Genomic DNA, 2,277 nt, shown 5'->3' on the forward strand with positions numbered 1-2,277 from the left:
TCTTCATTACCCATTCAAGCCGTCTCCAGCCATTATTAGTCTCAAAGTGGGTTCCTCGTCATCAAATTTGATTATGTAGGTTTCGTAGGAATAAAAAGTATTAGATAAAGGTTAACGGTTAAGTTACCACAGTAAACAAGAATAACTTAGCTTGATAGGTGAGTAAGCAAGGAGGAAGAAAAAATTAATCCGCTAAACACATGGTCAGAAAATTAAAAAAAGGGATGATACAATATGTGAATACATCTTGTAATTCTGACCTGGAGAGTTTACACAATAAACAACGAATAAAAGCCTTTTGTCTCTCATGTTAAGATTTTGAGATTTGTAAAAACTAAGTTAAACCAATGATTTGTGTATGGAACAAATTTCTAACACATAGAGATACCAAAAAGAAATAATATTAAAATGGGGATTTATATGCATGGAAACATTTGTTTTTAAAACCATGATCATTACATGCATGTTGAGTAACAATGTATTTTAAAGTGAAAACTCACTGATGTTAAGTGTATATTAATTTAGTGCTCCAAATCCTATTTGAAAAGAATACATTGCCTTGACTTGAAACAAAACTACAACATAAGGAAATCAGATATTCATCATGCATATAAAATATGTTCCTAAAAAAAAATGAGCAAAAAAATAAAAGCTGAAATATGATAAAATAATACAGTTAACCAATAAATTTGGGGTAATTGATGACTAAAACTAAATTCTCCAAAAAGCTAAGTACTGATCTTATTACTTCATGAGTTACACTACCTTCTCTAAAGCCATTAAGGCATTTGTGAAGTCACCACTACAATAGTAGGCATTCCCAAGGGCCACCAGGATATCCACACAGTCTCGCAAAAGTGACTAAAAACAAGGAACTCTGGCTTAATCGATTGATTATTACCGAGTTAAAAATTCATTTACAACAAAAGATCTTTGAAAATGGACTTAAGTTATAAATCGCAGCAGAAAAATACTTATTATAACATCGTGTCCGTTAAAAGAGAGTTAGCGGTATTGACACTTGAAGTTTTGTATCTTTTTCACATTTTCTAAATTTCCCAAGTCATTAGACTGATTTTATTTACACATGGAGAACAAAACTGTACATATTCTTGAAGGAAAAGCTATAAAATCAAAAGTGCTTTAATCACATATTTATGAAACAGTTACTACAATTTTTTCCAAACTGGAGAATTTCCTGAAATTATTTATATATATATATATTGAAAAATAATAATTCACATATTAAGCTGGTCTTTTTTCGGGTAGATCACGTATGATTCAGCTGAATCAATCTCCTTTTGTGCAGGCCTATTCTTTTTTTTATGTTTGTCTTATCTCAATCAGATGTAGAAGATCAACGTCCTGTAAGTCTTGGGTTATGTCCTGTACTAACTTACAGGTTTTATCTAAGTGACAGATTAACTGAATGTAATCTATAAACACTGGCTTAAGGTTGTAATGTTCCTTCAAGAAAATTTAGTCCATATGATAACAGTAAACATTTTGATCTCACGTTTGAATAACACAGTGAACATCTTCATCTTATGTTTTAATAACACTGTCAACATCTTGATCTCATGCTTTAATAACACGATCAAATCTCAATCTCACATTTTAATAACACTGTCAACATCTTGATCTCACATTTTAATAACACTGTCAACATCTTGATCTCATATTTTAATAACACTGTCAACATCTTGATCTCATGTTTTAATAACATGGCCAACATCTTTATCTCACATTTTAATAACACTGTCAACATCTTGATATCACGTTTTAATAACGTAGTCAACATCTTGATCTCACGTTTTAATAATGTAGTCAACATCTTGATATCACGTTTTAATAACGTAGTCAACATCTTGATCTCGTTTTAATAACATGGCCAACATCTTTATCTCACATTTTAATAACACTGTCAACATCTTGATATCACGTTTTAATAACGTAGTCAACATCTTGATCTCACATTTTAATAACACTGTCAACATCTTGATCTCATATTTTAATAACACTGTCAACATCTTGATCTCATGTTTTAATAACATGGCCAACATCTTTATCTCACATTTTAATAACACTGTCAACATCTTGATATCACGTTTTAATAACATAGTCAACATCTTGATCTCACATTTTAATAACACTGTCAACATCTTGATCTCACATTTTAATAACACTGTCAACATCTTGATCTCACATTTTAATAACACTGTCAACATCTTGATCTCACATTTTAATAACACTGTCAACATCTTGATCTCACATTTT

At 30.5% G+C, this 2,277-nt stretch overlaps 1 protein-coding gene across 1 annotated transcript in view; it reads right to left on the bottom strand.

The window, feature by feature from the left end:
* LOC106463751 (anaphase-promoting complex subunit 7-like) overlaps nucleotides 1-2,277 on the bottom strand; it is a 33,701-nt gene that overhangs the window by 10,633 nt on the left and 20,791 nt on the right. Inside the window, exon 8 of the mRNA XM_013923811.2 lies at nucleotides 766-861. Coding sequence (XP_013779265.2) covers nucleotides 766-861 — 96 coding nt within the window. The remainder of the gene's footprint in view (nucleotides 1-765; nucleotides 862-2,277) is intronic.

Source organism: Limulus polyphemus, unplaced genomic scaffold, assembly GCF_000517525.1.
Source record: "Limulus polyphemus unplaced genomic scaffold, Limulus_polyphemus-2.1.2 Scaffold1474, whole genome shotgun sequence".
Taxonomy (NCBI): domain Eukaryota; kingdom Metazoa; phylum Arthropoda; class Merostomata; order Xiphosura; family Limulidae; genus Limulus; species Limulus polyphemus.